The sequence below is a fragment of the Caretta caretta genome, chromosome 1 (genome assembly GCF_965140235.1).
Source record: "Caretta caretta isolate rCarCar2 chromosome 1, rCarCar1.hap1, whole genome shotgun sequence".
NCBI lineage: Eukaryota > Metazoa > Chordata > Testudines > Cheloniidae > Caretta > Caretta caretta.
Window position 1 is genome coordinate 270,859,619 of NC_134206.1, and position 19,745 is coordinate 270,879,363.

At 41.6% G+C, this 19,745-nt stretch overlaps 1 protein-coding gene across 2 annotated transcripts in view; it reads left to right on the top strand.

The window, feature by feature from the left end:
- FGD6 (FYVE, RhoGEF and PH domain containing 6) overlaps positions 1 to 19,745 on the top strand; it is a 105,005-nt gene that overhangs the window by 45,662 nt on the left and 39,598 nt on the right. For both annotated transcript variants that reach the window (XM_075124278.1, XM_048835541.2), the window contains exons 6-8: positions 10,812 to 10,963; positions 12,010 to 12,166; positions 13,892 to 13,979. In XM_075124278.1, the coding sequence (XP_074980379.1) occupies positions 10,812 to 10,963; positions 12,010 to 12,166; positions 13,892 to 13,979 (397 nt within the window). The remainder of the gene's footprint in view (positions 1 to 10,811; positions 10,964 to 12,009; positions 12,167 to 13,891; positions 13,980 to 19,745) is intronic.

The following is a 19,745-nucleotide window of genomic DNA, read 5'->3' on the forward strand; positions in this document are numbered from 1 at the left end:
TGAAGGATGAAATTCTATTAAAGTGCAGAAACTTCACTCTCAGGAGCTGCAAAAAACAAAATACTTAAACCAAAACAGTGTGCAGCTTGGGGTCAGTTTATGGCTGGCCTGTGGAGGGGTACACTCTAGCCTGGGGAGGACGCAAAGTACTTCCATAGAAGACAACTCTCATCTGGCTGCAAAGCATTATGGAGCCCAAGGAACAAGCAAGTTGTCCACCACTGGCTGAAATGTTCCATACCCCAAAAGGTCAGAGGGCCTACACACCCTTTACCCTATGCATTTGTGAGCCAGCACCCTTTCCCATCCTCCAGTATCCAGGAGGTATTACATATTGCAAAGGCCAAATGGCTCTCTCCACACCACTCAGTAGGTGTATGGGTGTGCCCCCTTACTAGTGCCCTCCAGCTCTCAAAGCCTCATTTAGCCTTCTGAGTTTTAGAGTGAACAAAATTAAAAAGTGAACATTAGGGGTCTTCCATTTGTTGAATTTCTGTCCGCGTTTTGTCTGCTAGAGTCTCTGGGTTAGTCATTTCTTGGTTATCTTTACCCATATGCCAGTATAATGCGTTAGATACTCTCTGTAGAACAGGGAGTGTGTCTTCCAGGGTGCTTGTACAATGCCTCGCACGACAGTGACTGATGGAGGTCTTTGCATGCTACTGTAATATAAATAAACTGTTTGCTACTGGTGAGTTATAAGAGCTAGGAGCTGGTAAAAAGAAAACTGGCAGCCCATCAGCAAACATTAAATCAGCATTTTTTTAATGGCAGATCTAGCATGTCACCTGCTGTGAGCTTGATGGATGTTGAGTTTAGAGCATGCTAGCTAAGCAGGGCTTGCACACGCCATTTGTAATTTGAGCTTTCACTAAGCCAAAGTGAATTAATGCTCATGACCCTAGTTTTCCTTTAAGATTTACACAAGGCTATAATAGATTATGCTGCAGGGTCAAGATTGTCATAAGTGATTTTCAGTGCCTCGCTCTGTGGGGGCCCAACTTGAGACATGGCAAACGGGTGCCTGATTTTCAGAAAGTGCTGAGCCATCGATCTTCTGTAAATTGGGTCTCTTTAAAGTATTTCAGGTTGGGCACTCAGTCACGAGTCACTTGGCCTTTATCTTGTACACAACAGGAAAAATTCAAGGTGTCTCATCTTCCAGCTCCTAACACGTGCATGCATGAAAAGGCGTCTTGAAATGTTGACGTGTTTGACAGGTTACATACAGGAACAAATTTTCAAAAAGTGGCCACTGATTTTGTTTGTTTGCAGACTGGGGGTTTAGGCACAGAACTACAGAGCTACAGTGACTGCATATGCAAGTGGTAGAAGCCAGTTGAATCTGGCTGAAAATTGGAACCATAGATAGGGAAATAGCTGCTTCTCATACATGTAAGTAATGCACAAATGCATCCTGACAATATGTGGGATTTATTTTAAACTCTCTAATTCAGTATTCAGCATAGGCTAGCTCAGTGGCCCTGAACCACTTTTTGGTGGAGTTTCCCTCCTGTGAAGAATTGGCAGAGGAGTGTTACCTCTTTTTGTCCCCATCAGCCATGCTCACATATGTTAGCTGCCATTTCTTCTTCTTCTGTTCATATTCTCTCCTTTCCTTTTCTGCCTCTGGTTGGTGTATCTCTGCCTCCCACTTCCCCCTCCTTCCCTCTTTTTACGGTCTCTGTGACTCCCAGTCAACAAAAGGCTACAGACTGCTTAGAATAGGGGCATCTACTTGGTTGCACTTAAGGCCAGATGCATATGCTCTTGCAATGTAGCTGAGTGCTGGGAACAGAGGAGAGAAGCTTGGGCCTGTGGGTTGCTGCCTGGGCCTGTAGCCCCATCCCCATGAGTTGCTCCTATGTCCATTTGCGTTAGGGGCCACTGCTATAGCAGGAAGCCAAGGCAGGTGGCTTTCCAAGAGCCGCCCACTGCATTACCCACAGCAACAAGCACATTTGTATTTTGAGAGGTGTGGATCTGAGGTCAAGCAACTTTATCTCCGCTGGTGCACTCTCGCTGGGCTAAAATGGGGCCATGTTCACCAGGGAACTCTGGGTTAGCTTGTTGCTGTTTTTGCAGCATATTTACACTGTAAAAATACTTCATTCTCTTAGAAATCTAAAGATTAGACTCAGACTTCACAATGTAAACTAAATTGCAGTCAGATACTACAAGGAAGCAATCATAATAGATCTGGGGGAGCAGAATGGTGTACAGCAGTAAGCACAAGGCTGGGAGCGAGGAACTCCCGCGCTCTAATCCTAGCTCTGGCCGTGATTTGTTGTGTGGCCTTGGTCAGTTCTCGGAACCTCTCTGCCTCAGTTTCTCTGTCTGTAAAAAATAAATAGTAATATTTACCTTCCTGCCAGATGCGAGGTGAGGATGCCAGTACAGCTCTCTAAACTACTGGAGTGCTTTAGAATTGCTGAATGGCCGTGCCAGATCTGGTCGAGACATTTAATAATGAATTACAGCTGTAGCTAGATTATAAAGAAATGTTAATGAAATAAGTTGGTCTGGCAGGGAGCACTAGTGGGTTATCTAGTCCGTTCTCTGCATTAGGATATTGTGAACATTTCCCCAGTCAGATAATTGACTATGTTGTAAAAATTAAGTATCTTATGCTATTAAAGACCTGTGAATTATTGTACTAGTCATGAAAACGACATAGAATTACTTGTCAGCTTTCTAGGACTGATGAGGTAATTTGTGTACTTGAAAAACAGTACAATCAACGTGTATTGACTTCATTATAAAGTATCACTGATATAGTTAAGCGTATGTATTGACCTTTTGTATTAAATATGTGTTTGCAAGATCTATTACAACTATGTCCCATGCAGTCGTACTTGCAGTTTGCCATGTTGTGGCAGCCTGGCCCTTTCCTAGAATGTGAAAGTTGGTGTGTGTGTGTGTGTGTGTGTGTGTGTGTGCGCCTTGAAGAATGTGCAAATGCAAAAAAATTCCTGACACCAAACTGATATTTGAGCTCTTTGGATTTGTACTTAAGCAGGAATTGCACATAAACTGAAAGATGTTTCTGCTGATGGTGTGTTAATGTATGATAAGAAGTATGTGACTACAAACCAGGGTGAACATGTGAATGGAGCCCAAGCAAAAGGATGCCAGGATCAGCATTAAATTATGCAGTTGTCTGTCTTTTTTTTTTTTAAATTGCAATTTTTAAAAAAAGACTATTTCTCTTTTCTGACACATCTTGCTTAAACAATGTCTGTCTCTCTCCCTGTGCAGTCAAAAAGCTGTCTCATCCATGCTTTTCTGAATAGTGGAATGTTAATTTCACAAATTTTAAATGAACAATATATGTGCAACTGTACAGAAATCTGAAGCCCATATGGGCTCAGGCCAGCAGTTTAGTGAAAGTTCAGCATGTGGTTAAGGTGGATCTGAAATTGGGTCCACATCTTTTCCCTTGTTCCCCAGGCTAACACAAAGTTATAGGGGTCATTTGTTGTGGCCTTGCACTTGCAACACTCTAGTGAGAGGGATGCAAGTCACTGTGACACAAGGCCTTTCTGGGAGAGAAGAAGGGTTCCTGTTGATGAAATAGCGGTGACCCTATTATGAATCATTTGTCAAGTTCCAAAGTTGCCTAATTAGCTGAGGAAATAGTGTCAAAGGATTTTTGACTCCATAGTAGCTCAGACATTGCTACAAACTGCTGGCAAGGATGTAGTTTAAAAAACAAAAACAAAAGGGCAAGCCCACTCATGCATTTGTTAGGAGTGTCTTGCCAGACATTAACAGAAAAATGAAGTATTTGTAAGTAATTTAACACTTACTGGAGTAACTGAGCTCCCTCAGGAGCCACTGGTTACTCTACTGGATAGTGACACTTGAAGCAATCTGTAATAGATATGGATGCCATTGTGTAACACATTCTGGTGACAACCAGATGTGCCTTCATCTCAAAGTAGGGAAATGAAGGTCATCTCTTTTGTGTACACAATGAAAGGAGACGCAAGAAAATTACAGTTGGACCAGAATATAACAACATAAAGTTGGATCCTGCAAACAGCATTGCATGAAGCAGTTTGGAGCATCTGGGCCATTGTTATTTATTTACTTCTTTGAAAGGAAAAAATCATCCTGTTAAACTGCATGTCAACATACCTTTTTTGTTCTCACACATACACACGCACACACAATATTTATATGCTTGTCACATCATGTAAAACTTCTGTTTTGTCACAAATGGTACTATTCAATTGAGTAAATGTCTCATTTTAAAAAGTGAATATTTTAGCTTTTTTAAAAAATACAGCATGAGTAGAATTCAGTTTTTTATTTGAGAAGTGTTTTTAAATACAAAGTGTGATTCTTAAAAATTCACTTTAATGTTGCTGCTGCATTGCTTCAAACAGAACACGTTGCCTATGGCAGCTAGGGTGATGGCCTTTGAACAGTTCAGTGCAGGAGGAGGCTTTAGCAATGTTTATGTTCTGGTATAACTATAAAATCTGTGAGTGTAATGCGGATTATTTCAATGTGATCGCATGTGATACTGATCACTGAGTGCCAAGTATACATACATATGTTAACTTTTAACAGTGATGTTAAGGAAGTTGGCCATGTTTTTCTATTTAGTAGTGAACAGATTAGCTTTAGAGGGAAGCAGGCAAGTGCATTTAATTAACCTCACTGTAATTCTTGAATTACTGCTCTTCTTTTAGGAAAAAATTATCCTTGTACTGAATGACATGCATTTTTTTTTTTTGGAGTGAAGTTTCATTTTTCTCTCTTTTTATATTCTATTTATTTAACTATATTAAAAATGCAGCCATTATGGGCTCTCGCTACACAGATACAATATTAATGAATTTCATAATCAGAGGACCAATAGTTATGAACATAGACAGTCACCGCATTCTCCTATCTATTTCACTCTTCTCCCTCCTATCCCCACCCTCACTCCTCAGGCTTATGCTGTCTGCCTTCAAATCTTTTTAACTTCAGCTCAGGATAAACCTCAGGAGGGTTACTTCAAAAGAGCTGCCAGGTCATAAATAAATTTTTAATATTGCTATTGTAACCAATGCACAGTGCATGTTCAATAACAGTGATTTGATAATTCCCAAGAAATCTGAACCTTTTCTCCTTCTCATTTTTGTTTCATTTAGCAGTCTGGTTTGTCACCATTTGTAGGTTTAATTTGATTTGCCTTGTATCTCCTATATTACCTCTCTTTCCTCTCTGCAGTAGTTCATCTGTTGACTTATTAGGGACTGGGCTGACAATCAAGTATCTTGACTGGCTGTTATTTCGATGATGAAGTCACATTGTATGATCCAAAGCTCACTGGAGTTAATGATGACCTCAGTGGGCCTTGGATCATCCCAGAGAGAGCACCAGGGTCTCCTGTGGCCAAATACATGCCAGAGTCTTCATATGCTAAAACAGTAACTTAAATAAATGGTGTTTAAAACTGACTCCCTACTCCTCTTCCAGTGTCTTGTCAGGAAGGAGCTTCTTCTGCCGATTGCATTGTATACAAACAAGCTTTCATGCACTGTGCCTTACAATGTTCAGATAACCTATGCCAGAGGACAAAGCAAGAATTTTATGTTGTTTTGGGGAAAAGATTCTATCCAAGGCTGAGCTACAAACAGTGAGATCCAGCATTTACTAGTCTCATGCTGGCTTATGTATTAGACTCAGTAACTGTCTGCTCTTGAAAAAAGAAAAGGAGTACTTGTAGCACCTTAAAGACTAACCAATTTATTTGAGCATGAGCTTTCGTGAGCTACAGCTCACTTCATCAGATGTATATGAGCTGTAGCTCACGAAAGCTCATGCTCAAATAAATTGGTTAGTCTCTAAGGTGCTACAAGTCCTCCTTTTCTTTTTGCGAATACAGACTAACACGGCTGTTACTCTGAAACCTGTCTGCTCTTGCTAAGTGTACCAGTTACAAGTACTAAACACAATGTATTTTGCCCAACGTTCTTCAGAAGTCCAGTATTTGGGCTGTATTAGTCATTGCAATTCCTTGTATCATTTCAGCATTAAGCAGTGCTCAAAAGCATGTTTCCCAAACTGTGGGTCCTGACTCACCAGTGGGTCATAGGAAGATTCTGAATGAGTCATGGGCCCAGAGCAGAGGGGAGGCCTGGGGGTGGGGGTGTTGGAGAGCAAGCCCACCCCGCATTCACCGCACAGCAGCGGCTCCTGTCCCAAGAGACTGGGCCTGGCTCTGCACTCCAGGTGTTTCAACCTGGCACATGGGGTCACAACGCCACTTGGGTTTTGGCCTGGTCACCCATCCATTATGATAGCCAGGCAGCCGGTGCCTCTTCTCTACAGCAAGTTGGGTTGTGATACCAGATTGGAGGGTGCTGCTGCAGGTGGTCTGTGCCTCCTCGGCAGAGCAAGGAGGAGGCTGTGGAGGGGAAGGAGACTGCTGTATGATTTTTGGTGATCCCCTCTCCACAGGAATTTGGGCCCTAGGCATGTACTTAGTTTGCCTATGCATTAATCCAGCCTTGGTTTGGACAAGCAGTACCCATGTGACAGCAGTACCCCATGTGACAACTTTTTCTTAATACAATACTGTTTTTATGAAGTTTAATACAAAATCTATCCTACTGTTGCACCGTTACAGGATTTAAAAATAGTAAATGGGGGTTTCTGTATAATATATGTATAGTGATGGGTTGCAAAAAACAGCCACAAAATTCAGTTGGTAGGTCATCTTAGTAAAATGTTTGGAAACCATTGCCCTAAGGTCAGGAAACCCCATAGATGCAGCTGATAGTAAGCTATGTGACACTTGTCTGCACAGATGATGTGTGAAAGAGCATTTCCATATGAATAAGGCCGTCTGCTTTGGTTTTTCTTTTTTTTTTAAACTTTAATGCGATAGTTCCTGACCTTTCCTTTCTACTCCCTGCCCAAAAACCACCTGCAGTTTCTTGCCACAAACTACTGAATCCCAGCCTTTTGTGACCCATGGAACCATGCGATTGGAGCTTGTGGGGATATTGCTGGGAGATGGTGACAGGGATGTTTGGGTGGATGGGCCTAGAGAGGTTAACTGAGAGAGCTGGTATGGATGGCTGTGACGTGTCCTCTCACCCTCCTCCACCCCAGCAGCACTCGCCTCCAGGGGAGAGTTGTTCTGGGAGGCTATAGGAGCCTAGTGCCTGTAGTTCAGATTTTCCTCCCTGTGACATCCTAGACATTGACTTAGCTCATATCATATAGAGTTATTGAGCAGTTTAAGTAAGGTACACGGGTGTTACAAGATTTTTAAAAATTGTGTAAGTTTCATTGTAAGTGGTGGAAAAGGTACTCGGGACCCATGGGTGAAATCTTGGCCCCATTGAAGTCAATGTCAAAATTCTCATTGACTTCAGTGGGGCCAGGTTTTTCACCCTATATGTTCAGTGAGGACCAAATAAACATGATAGCCTGGTCTGTTCGGGAGGTTTTTGTAGCATAGAGAATGTACCACCTCCTGGGATGAGTGATCAGTGTTCCCAGCGTAGGTAAATATTGATTGTACCAAACTATTTATGATATTAAAAAAAGAACAAACAAGAAAAACCTGACAGCTCTAGTGTCATTTGGTTGGTTTTCTCTTAGGCCTGGCTTACGCTACAAAGTGAGGCTGACGTAAGTTGTCTTGTTGAGTCGACAGAGTTGTGCATGTGTCTACATTCAAACTTGTCTTCTGCCAACGTTGGCATCCTGTTACGGTGACACAGTAAAACCACCTCCCTGAATGGCACTGAGCCATGGTCGATGTACTGCGGTCAATGCAGAACAAGCGTAGACACTGCACAACCTACATTGATGCTAACAGTCCTCCAGCAGCTGCCCCACTGTGCCCAACAGTGACCACTCTGGGGGTCATGGAGACTGTAAGCCACCCGTCATCATCCCTCCCCCCCCCACCCTAAAACCACCTGCATATGTTCGAAAGGGCTTTTTCCTGATCATCCCACTTGGTGAGCACACCGAACAGCTCTCCTTTGTTATGTGCAACTGCCCAACCCACTCTGTTGGCTACACATTCTAGACGCACTCCTGCCTGGAGCAGACAGGAGAAATTGAATCTCTTGGGCCTGTGGGGAGAAGGGCCTCTGCAGGCACAGCTACGGATCAGCTGTAGAAACATTGACCGCTACGAAAAGATTGCACAGAGGGTGGATACAGGTGAAAGAGGACGACAGGGATCAGCAGCAGTGACACATGAAAATGAAGGAACCTGCAACAGGCACACCACGAGACCTGGGGAGCCAACAGTCAGTCTGGTGCTGAGCCACAGACCTGCTGCTTTTACAATGAGCTGCATGCCATCCTTGTCGGAGACCCCCACCGCCATCCTCAGACCAGCGTGGCTGCCTCGGAGTATGTGAAAGATACCCCTGCTGTGTACAGTGAGGAGGAGGGACACATGGCAGGTGCTCCAGCTATGCAGTGAGCCAGAATCTCTTTGAGACTCCATCTCATTCTAGTCCTGCCAGCCAAGCATGGATGACCCTGATCTAGGGGCAGGAACCTTGGGTAAGTGTGTGCATGCATTCACCCTTAAACCTGAAAATGGCACCCGACCCAGCCCCATGTTGGCAGGATGGAGATACTTGCTTTCCATTTTCTTCCCAGGAGAAGAGAGAGAGATACAACAAACAGTGGTAGAGTTATCATCTGCTTTTCATTCCCCTGTAGGGTTAAGCCGGGGGAGAGGGTGGGAGACAGATGTGAAGCAGCTTGTTTATGTACATAGGGATGTCCCTTGTATCCTCCTGAGAGTTGTTGTTGAGATCTTTCACGGAGGAACTCCGCAATCCTTTCCTGAAGGTTTCTGGAGATGGCTGCCTTATTTCTTCCTCCTCTGTAGGACACTGTCCCATTCCACTCCACTATGACGATCACTGCAGTAAACAGGCTAGTGGCGTATGGGTCCAGTGGCTTGGGGATGCCCAGCAGCAGCTATGCTGTGTGCCTTTGTTATCCTCAGGAATGAGATATCGGCTAAAATCACCACCGCCTCTGGAAAAGAGTGCTAGTATTCAGTGCATTGCCCTGTACTTGTGGGCCGATTTTTTTTTATTTTTTATGCAACTGAATAATTCCCTCCTCCTCTTCCCCCCAGCAGGCCATAGTCACCATGGGTGTGGCAGCTAGGCAACAGTGCTGCGCAGAGGCATTCAAACCTGAAGTGTCAATAAGCAGGTCTGATTTTACAATGTTATGGGAATAAGTTCAGCACTCCCCTCCCTTATCTTTCGCTTTTTGTTGTGATTATAAATACAATGATATCTGTCTGATTTTTTTGTTGCTGCTCCTTTTAGCCTTGAGGGGTTCCCCCTCCACACCTGCGGCATGCCTGATCCGAAAGAGAAGAAAGAAGCGGACGAGGGAGAACATGTTCTGCAAGATCCTGAAAGCCAGTGCTTCACTGGATCTTGACCAGAAGGCCTGGAGGGTGAATGTAGCAGACAGCCTGGAGAAGGAAAGTGCAGACAGGAGAAAGTCCCAGCAGGAAAAGGAGCGGGAGATGCACCAGGGCATAATGGGGGTTCTCAGTCAGCGAACCACAAATGCTGCCAACTTCTTGACCGATGGGTCCAACGATCCTGGGCTCACCTTCCTTTGCAGTCAGTGAGGAATTAATTATATTTTTGCAGCTCCTTACCCCAACTCCCTCCAAACTTTCCACATGACATCATGGGCCACATCCCTATCCCTGCCACCCCACGCCAGGGGACAGTAAGGAAAATCACAGCTTCGCATGGCTGGTGTATGTTTGACAGAAATGGACTGAACTGGACATGAATGTTTTTCTAGCCTTCTAATTTTAAAGTTCTGTTCCATTTATTTTATAAGTTTGCATTGTATCATTTTTAACTGCACAATAGTCTTTGCATTGTTTTTCTTATGCAATAAATTTTTATTTTTTGGAAATAATTTGATCTTTATTACTTGATAACATATATTGCAGAATGCCTGGTGCTACGGAAAGCACCATTAATTGTAATTGAACCAGGATTTCAACATCACCAATAGTAATCCGCTGGTCAGGAAAGAATGTCTCTGTTTGCAGCTTTCTGAACAAGCCTGTGTTCTTAAAGATGCAAGTGTCACACACCTTCCCTGACCTGCCCACATTGATATCGGTGAAATGTCCCCCAGTGATTCACCAATACTTTCATAACCATGGAAAAGTAGCCCTTTCTGTGGATGTATTCTGCCACCAGCCCACCTTCCTACAAATGGGGATATACATGCTGTCTGTCGCCCCACCACAGTTCGGGAACCCCATTGCTGCAAATCCATTCACTGTTTCCTGCGCATTGCTGAGAGTCACAGTCCTGTGTAGCAGGAAACAATGGCCCCATACACTTGCAGGACAATGGCCCCCACTGTAGATTTTCCAGCTTCAAAATGATTTTTTGAAATAGGAATAGGAGTCTGACCAATAGGAGTCTGGCATTGCAAGCTTCCACAGTGTGATCACAGCAATTGACTTGCTTCTCAACTGTCAATGCAGCTCTCATTCTGATGTCCATGCACTGGAGGGCTAGTTCAAACTCAGCACATGGACCCAGGAATGTGACTTTTGCGTCCAAAAGTTCTGGCGGCACTGGGAATAACTCCCCTTGTTGACAGGCCTGGAGTTAAAGCCACACAGTAACATAAAACAGATGGTACCATCTCACCCTCTGTAATGGGTAACGCTCCACAGCATTTCTGCAAGGGAAATACTGTCATATGTATTGTTGCCGGAAGGCCAGTCTCTCAGTGAGGGTTGTTTTTTTTTCCTCTTTGTACTCCAACAGGATTTCCGGGATGCAGTGGCACATGCTTCCAGGCAGCTAGGAAAGCCAGTGATTGAGGAAAGGATCCTGAATCAGATCCTGTACTACCTACCTCAGCTGTATGAACTTAATCAGGACCTCCTCAGAGAATTAGAAGAGAGACTGTCTCACTGGTAATGATCAATAAGAGTGCAATTTTTTTCCATGGTTTTAATATTTAACTGTGGAGTAAAGTGAATTTTACTGTCAGCAGAAGTTTGCTCTTTTGTAATCTATGTGCTTTTTAGACTCCAGAGCTGACTTCTGAGCCTAAGGACCTAATTTTCAAATGAGGACACCTTAACTGGGCATCTAAATTCCACACTTAGATGGTGGAATTGACATTTGGGTGCATTAATTGTACATATGCATGTAAATGCCTATTTGAGCAACCGGATTTTGGACCAAAGCTAAGTTCTTCAAAAATAGAAGCCTAAAGTTAAGCTTCTTTGAATCTGCATTTGGGCATCGAAGTAAGTGGCCTGATTTTTTGAAAGTGCCAAACATTCACACTTCCATTGGCCTCAATCTGGTGCCTAAATGTGAATCCAGGAGCCTGATTTTAGGTTCCTATTTTTGAACATTTTGGCCATAGGCACATGACTAAATTGTGAGTGTTTTGAAAATTGAGTTCCCTATTTCACTTTGCAGGATGAGATACCAGCACATCAATGCTTATCTCATTTGGAGAGGAGAAGCTAAGAATTTACAGCAACAACAAAATTAACCTGCACATTTTGGTTTGCCTAGTGAGATCAGCACTAGCTCAGTGGTTGACAACTTGCAGCCCTTCAGGGTAATCCGCTGGCGGGCCACCGGACAGTTTGTTTACATTTGCACAGCCACCCGCAGCTCCCAGTGGCCGTGGTTTGCCATTCCTGGCCAATGGGAGCTCGGGAAGCGGCGTGGGCCGCAGGGAAGTGCTGGGATTTGCGGGCAGCCGTGCAAATGTAAACAAACTGTCTGGTGGCCAGCCAGCGGATTACCCTGACGGGCTGCTTGCAGCCCATGAGTTGCAGGTTGCCCACCACTGCACTAGCTGTTTACTTAATAAGCCTTCTTTTCAATCCACTACTGAGCTCCGAAAGTGACTGAGAATGTTAGCTTTGCTGGTTTCTAAATCATAGATTTATTTTTATGTAGCTATGTGCTGTTTTAATTACTTTGTTCTCTTTTTCAGGATTGATTATCAAAGAATCGCTGATATATTTGTGAAAAAAGGACCCTACTTAAAGATGTATTCAACTTATATCAAAGAATTTGATAAGAATGTTGCGCTGCTAGATGAACAATGCAAGAAGAACCCTAGTTTTGCTGCTGTGGTTAAAGACTTTGAGGTATCATCTTCTTTTGCAAGAGAGATCTTAATTTCTCGTTTCTTATCTCTGGTGCTCTTTTGTAAGGCTGCAAAGATTTAGTTTTTCCTCTTTGTTTCTAGGTCCCAGTTGGGGACCAGTGGGTAGGACGAAGGAGAATTTAACCACTGTGGCCTACGTTTGCAAAAATGACTAGTGGTTTTGGGTGTCCAATTGGAGACATATCAAAGGGACTTGATTTTCAGAAGGCTCAGCACTTTCTAATAATAAGGCCTCTTTAGTGTGGTTTAAGATGGACAGCCAAAATCATTAGTCGCTTCTAAAAGTTTAAGTGTCTGGGTCAAATTATGCACTGACTTCTACCATTGTAAACTCATTGATTTGATTGGGGTTGCAGAGTAAAAATGAGGGCAGAATGTAGTTCTTCAAGTCCTGTGTTTGGTTTGGAATGGAAACCTGGGAAAGCGAATTTCTTGAGCTGCAAACCTGAAAATAAAACAAACCAATTCCTCTTCCAAAATGCCCTCAAACTGAGCACATGCAATAATCCTGCAAAAGCCAAGTACCCCTGCCAGCCTCTCACTTTATTCCCTGGAAAACCGATCAGAGAAGAGGTGTGAACTCTAAACATGCAATCCAGAATAAACATCACGGAGCGCTTGTGAGGGTTATTCATTATTTTAACAGAGATTAATTCAGTAATGAATGAATTGTTGAGACTGACATAGTAAACAACTGCTGAGCTCAGTACTGTTGTAGTTCCTTTCCAGCAGAGAAGTCATAACTTAGCCATAGCTATCTTCTGGTCACAGAGGGCCTGTTTCTCACCAAGCCCCACTAGGTGAGCGCGCACAAATGTAAGCCTGCTTTGCATGGCCAGCATCAGGTGCTTCCAGGCATTGCTCGATGTGTTGGGTGTGTGCGTGGCTAGATAAGCTACTTGGGAAGCTACAGGGGGAAGGAGGCTAAAGTGTGGAGGAGAAGAGAGTAAAGAAATGTAGGAGAGAGAAAAACAAGACAGCAATTACCAAAGAAAGAGATAAAACCTATCCCTGTTACTGAAGGTGCTTCTTGTCAGTGTTCCTCATGTACGAGTAGCATTAATAAATGATTTTCAGGCGATTCGAACTGGAAGAAGTGATGAGAGGGCCAAATCACCCAACCTATGATGATTAAAACATGTTGGAGCATGACCCTTTAAAAAGGTTTATCTCTCTGTTGTGTCTTTGGGCTTTGTACCACTTAAAGAGACTTCTGTAATGAATGCTGCAGCCTTCCCTACAGTTCTGTCTGATTGATAAGAATTGCGATGCCACCAGGTTACCTTCACTGCTAGCTGGCAGGTTTCCCTTATTTCTAGGGAGATGCATAACATTCTTTTCTTAGAACAAAGACAGATGTTTTGATTTTGCATAGAATTCCAGTGTTTACCTGTTACGTATCTTCCTAACTTTTGAGACATACTATTTTTATGTGTGTTCTTCTGTGTGGAGGAATAATCAGATCTGGCTACTAGCAATACTGTAGCATGTGGGCCTACAGATAAATGTTACTTGTGCATAGCTGAGGGCTGACTTAGGCAGCTCACATTTATATGTACTGCTGTGGAGTTAAGCAGGATAGCAGAATGCATCCCTTTCCAGCACACGAGTAAAAGTCCATTGTTTAGAGGCACAACTTCTTTGGGTAGCAGATAATTGACTATTAGAGGACTGTGGGTATTTATTTTGGGTGTTTGTCTTTCAGATGAGTCCTCGCTGTGCTAGTCTGGCACTCAAGCACTATCTGCTCAAGCCAGTTCAGAGGATTCCCCAGTACAGGCTGCTTCTGACAGGTACTGACAAGCTGTTCACAAGTTTAAAAGCCAGTCCTCACAAGTCCCAGGAAATTGGCATCTAGGCCATCACAACACTTTGCAAAGGATATTTACTTGATTGCAGATGTATGAAACTCTCTTAAAATGTACTGTGCAGCTAGAAGTTCTACTCAGTAATATTGGCAGTCATAAAATACGCAGGAAAAATGCAGTTATTCCCAGCCACGTGATACGTTTTCTGGTAGATAAATTCAGCAGAAGTCACAAACATCAAACCTTGTTATGGTTTGCTCTGTTTCCACAGCTGTGGAATCCAATCATGTCATTAGGAGCAGGGGAAGAGCATTGATTTCAAATGTGAGAAGGATGGGGAAGGGAGAAAAGGGGTCCTTACAATTGAAAATAAAAAAATTTTTCTTTTAATATAAGTTCTAACCCAAGTACTAAATCCTCTAAGCCTGTTTTTTTTTTCCTGAAATTAGCCATGATTTTAAAGAAAATGTTTTGTGTGCACTGAAATCTTGTCTTTCTCAAAAATATAACCTAATTCTTGTTTTCTTGTTAACAAAAATTACAGGGTTTAAGTTCCGTTGCTTGGTTTATAAAGTTATGTGTTTTAGGAATGTAGGGAACATGCATTATAAAGGACAGTGTCAAGGATTTAGAATCTTCTCGAGTTCTTAAATATTTAGTTTTTGGTTTTTTCATGCTACTGTCCCTTGCTGAGAAATTTAAAAATAGTATCTGTATATGTAGTAACTACAAAAATAAAATGCTCCATGACCCTTTTCCAGCTCTGCAGCAGCTAACCAAGAAATGCCATTTCTCCTGCAGTATTTAAATCAGTGATGCTGCTGCATAGTACAGATTAAGCTTATTACATTGCAGCCACAAAGTTATGATTAAAAATAACCCCTTTATTTTCAGTTGCATTAAAATCAAAGAGGGAAGGCAGGGAAAACCCTATGAAAACAGGTTATTTGTAAGTGGGAAATGTTTACATCTCTTACAATACAAGGAAAAGCAAAAGCTTATTAAAAGGTATCTGATCATTTTATTTTAAAAGGACACTAACTTTAGACATGGCAGGGGGACTGCTATTCATTCCAAATTCAGTGGTGGTGTCTCGATTTCTAAGAGACCAAAGGCATACTTAAAAGGGGTGGAACCAAAAGGTAGGGAGGAGGAAAGACCTTTTTGATAAATGCAGTTGCGACAGAAACCCCATAGCTCAAAGGCTTTAAAATCCTCATTATCGTTGGTTCTAAATGCAGGAGGTGAGGGAGGAAGTTCATAGAAAACACTAGTCTTGTAAATCCTCTTCTATCTGGCTGATACCATAGGGCCCCAGTCATGCAATTGGATCTGTGAAGGTAGATCTTGTACCTATGTAGAGCCTTGTTGATCCTGTGGCTACCAGCAGGGATCACACTGCAAGATCAGGGTCTTGGTTTCTAAACAGAATTTTTCTCTGTTCCATGGGAGGGATGAAAAGCTCAAAGATCAGACTCTCATCTATGCTGATTATTTTTTAGTAACAGTTCTTGGAAGGAACAGTAAAATAACTTCAAAGGGAGAGCTATACTTCCCTTGCTATTGCTCAGCCTGCAATATCCATCCACATTGCATTATATTTGCCTTGGCCATAAAATGGGATTATTTGCCCCTCCCCCATGTGTAGCTAGATGGTCTGTCTGTCCATTTAAAGCACCTCTGCTTAATACTGGGTGGTCTCCATGAAAATCCTGCACTGCTGGGACTTCACAACACACAGAAGGTACTTGGGCCCAGCATCAGAATGCGCTGGGCAGCATGAGTGAAACAAGAATGAAGGTAATTTTAAATGATAAAGTTGCTGTATTCAAAGCCAATGGCAAAATTCCCTATTCTGTAGATGCATAAGGAAACAAAGTGGGCAAATTGTGGCAGGGAGAGGAAAAAAATTATCAGTGAAATGCAGCTGCTGGGCCTCTTGGTGTCGACAGCTGGTTTTCCTTCTCGATGTTATCTAAGCACTCTGTGTCAGTAGGCTAGCCTTGTTTTTATGATACATTTCCACTTTCCTGTTTCCATGTACCTTTGCAGTAGCATCAATTTACAAGATGATTGCTGCCTCTTGATACTGTTACTCCTGAGCTGTCAATGTCAGATGCAGATGGGCTCATAAATCTGCAAAAGAGAGGAGCATCTCATCTGTATTCCTGTCAAATTATATGGTTCCTCCATTTGCTCACGTGGGCTTTCACTTCTCTACACACTAATCGTTTGATTCTTACATAACAAGTATTAAAAGGATTACTTACTGTGACGAATAGTTAGAAACTTCTGCTGTCTAGTAAGAAAATAAAGGAGTGAAATTCTTCCCTACTGCCCCTTTCCCAAATCCCTGTATCACTCGAGGCTGTGCAATATTCACGTCCTTATGCTGTCCTGGGATGAGCCCTCTTCCTTCTTATCGCTTCATTCATTTTCTCAGCCTTTCCCTTCTCTCTTCCTCATTCCTTGCTGATTCTGTCTCCGTTCAGTGCACATCCTCACCCTCCATTTCTGTGTTTTATGGTTGTCTTTGTACTATGCCCTGCTGCTGTATCTATCATCTCTCAATTGTCCATCATATCAAGGGATAACCATCATTGTAGACTCAAATGTGTCTCCTGCACAAACTTGCTGCTTATCTCACTTAAACCCACATCATGTGAGGAACATAGAATAAATATATTTTTTCTGTTTGCAAATTAGGGCCTTGGCAAGTTGAGAGCTAAAAAAGTAGGTTTCAGCGATTTATATTTATGCTTCCTTTAGCCTGTCTCAAGTCAGGCAATAGGAAGGAAGAAGAAAATTAGACCATATCTCTCATCCTTCCCCTCTTAGAAATTCCACTTACAATAAATAGTTCATCTCTGGTTGCTATATTTTGTTCTAAGTATTCTGTGTATCTTCTGTAAATAATGCTTGATTTTGACTTATTCAGATTTTTTTGTTTAAATAGTGATCACTAGTCATTTTTTTTTTAAGCTAACAGATTTAGTTTCATTGATTGGATTTTGTTCATATACTTGTTCTTGTTAAGTAAGTTTGTACTAAATTATAGTGTTTCAGCAAAATATAATGGTATCCATATCAATAAAAACCTTTCTGTGTAATAGTCTGATGGCATTAACCACAGAAAGGTTAATGAAGTGAGCTGTAGCTCACGAAAGCTTATGCTCAAATAAATTGGTTAGTCTCTAAGGTGCCACAAGTCCTCCTTTTCTTTTTGCGAATACAGACTAACACGGCTGCTACTCTGAAAGGTTGTTGTAAGCACAGAATTTTCAGTGTGTATTCATGGAAAATGAGAGATTAGAAACATCTGTTCAAAACCTACTTTGAAGCTATAGATTTTAGCCACGAACAGAGGCTATTAGCCAGATGTGCAAAGGAGTGTTAAGTTCAAAATTACATAAATATTATTTCAGCATTTAGCAGCTGCAAATTTAATTGGATACTCCATAGAGCTCTAACATAAGAGCAAGACTCTAATTTTGACTGCAGAGTTTCAAATAAATAAATTTATGCTGAAACTTGTCTTAAGTCTCTCTGACACTTTTAGTTCTCTGGCACTTTTAATTCTAGTTTTGTCCGTGAATGAAAGTACCTGTCAAAAGAATTGCGCCATATAAAATGTTTGCGAATATAGACTAACACGGCTGCTACTCTGAAACATATAAAATGTTGTTCATTTGTTTATCTTGGACAAAACTTTAATGTATGCCATAAAGCATGTATATGCCAAGAAATATTCAGTTCCCTATTTGGGTCCCTATTACACGGGGAATTTAAGATCACTTTTGGGTCTTAAATTTATGTTGCCATTCACAATGGATAGTTTTCTTAGGGTGCTATCATAACACAATGGTCAGTGTGCATTGTGTCCCCTACTGTACCTGGTCCACAGAGGATGCAAGTTTGTTACAGCTGCCAGTTGCAAAGCCTGGCTCTTTAGTACAAACTCATGTTTTTATTTCAGGAGGTCCCGAGTTCAGTCCCTGGTGATGGAAACCCACACTGTATTTCAACTCTGATTTGTTATTTTGGATTATAGTAGTGCACAAAATATGCACAACATGTATAGGAAAACACAGTTCCTGCCCTGGAGAGCTCACAGTCTATGAAGATGAACACTATGCAAAGGTTGGGAGAGAGAGATAAAACATGCAACCAACTTTTAAAAATAAATGACTACTATCCCATAGGGCTTCTACCTAGCCATTCTTTGGCCTTGTCTGTGCAGTAGGTTGCTCTAGTTTAGCTACAGGTGTGTGCATTTTTAAACCAGTTTGGTTAAACTGGTTTAAAAATGCTATGTGGCTATTAAATTGGTTTAAAAATGACATTTTATCTTAAGTTGATTCCTTATTGATGTAAGCTAAATCAATTTTAAAAATGGCTTTTTAACTTATGTAAGTAAGGAATCAATTTCAGATAAATTGGTTTAAAAATGGCTGATATGAATTTAAAATGTTCTTATAGTGGTTTTCACCAGTTTAACCAAATTGGTTTAAAAATACAAGACTTGATTAACTATTTTGTGTAGCTATCACAGCAAAAATCTCTCTTGGAATATATAAAGGAGGAAGGAAATAACTTGTTTTTTTGTTGTGGGAGAGAGTTTAGTGTCATGGAAGAGACAAGTACTAAAAAAAACAAACATTGGCTGGTGCCCACTAATGGTAAAACAAAACTTCAGGTTCAGCAAAAAATGGTGGTTTTCCTCTGATCTAGCTGGATCAATCTTTTCTCTTTTTCTCCCTCCCTCTAGAGTAGAACCTACCTACTGCTGCTCCTTCTCCACACCCTCACCTGACCTTTGTGCCTTACTCTTCACTACATCCTCCACAAAACTTTCAGGCCAGAATGCAGATACATGTTCACTAATTAAATATATATATATATATATATATATATATTTATTATCATTTATTTATAAAAGATTGTATATTTTTCTGAAAGTTTCTATTGCATCTCTTCTGCACTTTAACCACTTTAGAACTTTAGAATATATAGAACAGATGCCTACTGCAAATGTGACACATGCAGTGCCTTTGGTGGTACATTATGCTTTCTGATTAAATATTGTAGGAAATGGAATCTCCAGGGGAATATGTTTGGTTTTCCCAATTTGTGTGGCATTTAAGGTTAGTTTTAGTGATTTTAGCAGAAAGAATGAGGAGTACTTGTGGCACCTTAGAGACTAACAAATTTATTTGAGCCTAAGCTTTCGTGGGCTAAAGCCCACTTCATCAAATGCATGCAGTGGAAAATACAGTAGGAAAATAGATAGGTAAAATGGGGGCTGCCATACCAACTCTTAACGAGACCAATCGATTAAGGTGGGCTATCATCAGCAGGAGGAAAAAAAAAATTTGTAGTAATAATCAGGATGGCCCATTTCAAACAGTTGACAAGAAGGTGTGAGTAACACTAGGGGGAAAATTAGCATGGGGAAATAGTTTTTAGCTAGTGTAATGACTCATCCACTCCCAGTCCTTATTCAAGCCTAATTTAATGGTGTCCAGTTTGCAGATTAATTCCAGTTCTGCTGTTTCTTGTTGGAGTCTGTTTTTGAAGTTTTTATGTTGAATAATTGCTACTTTTAGGTCTGTAATTGAGTGTCCAGGGAGGTTGAACTGTTCTCCGACTGGTTTTTGAATGTTATAATTCTTGATGTCTGATTTGTGTCCATTTATTCTTTTGCGTAGAGACTGTCTGGTTTGACCAATGTACATGGCAGAGGGGCATTGC